Below are 2500 nucleotides of genomic sequence, written 5' to 3'. Positions count from 1 at the left end.
TAAAATCTATATCAACAACAAATTCATCATCTTATCAAACTCAACCAGAAACACAAACAAGAATCAATCATTTGACAATATCAGAGGTTTAAATGGGTAGCACTCCAGAGAAAATTTATAAAATGTAAAATTAATGTACTGAAATGTTCTTCAATCAAATAACTCTTTCTCAAATCTTTTGTAAACGCTACCAGTGTGGGAACAACTGTACAGTTGCATACTTACATTTATAAATAAAAAGTTGACATTTAATATTATAAAATAAAAAACTTTACTACTTTTAACATTTTTGATCACTACCAAACAAAATAAACTCCACATTAAAAGAAATGTTATCAGCATTGTGACAATAACTTTTGACAAAATTCCACAAATCATTCCAAAATTAACGTATATAATGGCACGTCAATAAATAATGTCGAATATCCTCATCTTGGCATGAATGACACATCACGTCTTCGACTACTCCCATCTGCTTTAATACAACATTTTTTGCCAAACTCCTATGCAATTCTCTGTACTGGAATATCTACTTGCAGTTGCAGAACGTGAGTCGGGTACAATACCATTGTATTCCGAACAGCATATCAAAGCAAATCAAATCAAATCGAATCAACTTTATTTTCTTACATGGAGAGATTGCAGTGCAATATTAGCACATGGTTATAGATACGATCTCAGGAAGCAATGAATACAATATAGTGTTGCATGTTCGCAGGCGTGGTGGTGTTTAATTTTTTTTTTATTGCTTTTGTTTTAGCTTGACATGTATACTTAGAACTTTTGTGCATTTATCGTCCCAACTTCAACGCTAATGTACACCACATTAATATGAAGTAATTCGCTGAACAGATGTGGGAAGTATAAGCATTTCAGTGGGTGGCATTTATTTTGGGTCACCTTGTATTATATTTCAAACAAATCTAGACCGTCAAATGTCATATCTGGGTCAAAAATACAAATAACGAAAAATATACGATAATAGTATTGCATTTTCACAGGCGTGGCTGTGGCTATTCCCACTTCCACTAAGAATTTGAAGATCGACGCCGATGGCTGCGGCCAGCGCCCTCTGGCCAGAGATGATGATGTAGCGCCCGTGATTGTGGGGGGTCGGGATGTCAACCCCCCCTATTCCTGGCCCTTCATCGTAAGTGTTTTACTGTGCTTCAAATGGCTATTTCTGACCATTCATCTAAGTGTTTCACTGTGTTTCAAATCGCTATTCCTGGCCCTTCATCGTAAGTGTTTCATTGTGCTTCAAATTGCTATTTCTGGCCCTTCATCGTAAGATCGTTACTGGGCTTCCAATTGCTATTTCTGGCCATTCATCGTAAGTGTTTCACTGTGCTTCAAATTGCTATTCCTGGCCCTTCATCGTAAGTGTTTCATTGTGCTTCAAATTACTATTCCTGGTCCTTCATCGTAAGATCGTTACTGGGCTTCCAATTGCTATTCCTGGTCCTTCATCGTAAGTGTTTCATTGTGCTTCAAATTGCTATTTCTGGCCCTTCATCGTAAGATCGTTACTGGGCTTCCAATTGCTATTCCTGGTCCTTCATCGTAAGTGTTTCATTGTGCTTCAAATTGCTATTCCTGGTCCTTCATCATTAGTGTTTCAATGTGCTTCTAATTGCTGTTTCTGGCCATTCATCGTTAGTGTTTCAATGTGCTTCTAGTGGCGGTTTCTGGCCATTCATCGTTAGTGTTTCAATGTGCTACTAGTGGCTATTTCTAGCCATTCATCGTACGTGTTTCACTGTGCTTCCAATTGCTATTCCTGGTCCTTCATCGTAAGTGTTTCATTGTGCTTCAAATTGCTATTCCTGGTCCTTCATCATTAGTGTTTCAATGTGCTTCTAATTGCTGTTTCTGGCCATTCATCGTTAGTGTTTCAATGTGCTTCTAGTGGCGGTTTCTGGCCATTCATCGTTAGTGTTTCAATGTGCTTCTAGTGGCGGTTTCTGGCCATTCATCGTTAGTGTTTCAATGTGCTTCTAGTGGCGGTTTCTAGCTATTCATCGTTAGTGTTTCAATGTGCTTCTAATTGCTGTTTCTAGCCATTCATCGTACGTGTTTCACTGTGCTTCCAATTGCTATTTCTGGCCCTTCATCGTACGATTGTTACTGTGCTTCCAATTGCGACTGCTGACCGTGTTATGTAAGTGTTCCACTGTGCTTCCAATTGCTATTCCTGGTCATTCATCGTTAGTGTTTCAATGTGCTTCTAGTGGCTGTTTCCGGACATTCATCGTAAGTGTTCCACTGTGCTGCTAATTGCTGTTTCTGGCCATTCATCGTTAGTGTTTCAATGTGCTGCTAATTGCTGTTTCCGGACATTCATCGTAAGTGTTCCACTGTGCTGCTAATTGCTGTTTCTGGCCATTCATCGTTAGTGTTTCAATGTGCTGCTAATTGCTGTTTCTGGCCATTCATCGTTAGTGTTTCAATGTGCTGCTAATTGCTGTTTCTGGCCATTCATCGTTAGTGTTTCAATGTG

At 38.9% G+C, this 2500-nt stretch overlaps 1 protein-coding gene across 1 annotated transcript in view; it reads left to right on the top strand.

Annotated features, from left to right (window-relative positions):
* LOC138952352 (transmembrane protease serine 9-like) overlaps positions 1 to 2500 on the top strand; it is a 29604-nt gene that overhangs the window by 1034 nt on the left and 26070 nt on the right. The window contains exon 2 of the mRNA XM_070324009.1: positions 1002 to 1150. Coding sequence (XP_070180110.1) covers positions 1002 to 1150 — 149 coding nt within the window. The remainder of the gene's footprint in view (positions 1 to 1001; positions 1151 to 2500) is intronic.

The sequence above is a fragment of the Littorina saxatilis genome, linkage group LG2 (assembly GCF_037325665.1).
Source record: "Littorina saxatilis isolate snail1 linkage group LG2, US_GU_Lsax_2.0, whole genome shotgun sequence".
NCBI lineage: Eukaryota > Metazoa > Mollusca > Gastropoda > Littorinimorpha > Littorinidae > Littorina > Littorina saxatilis.
Note: the sequence above shows the minus strand (reverse complement) of the source record. Positions and strands in the feature narration are given on the sequence as shown.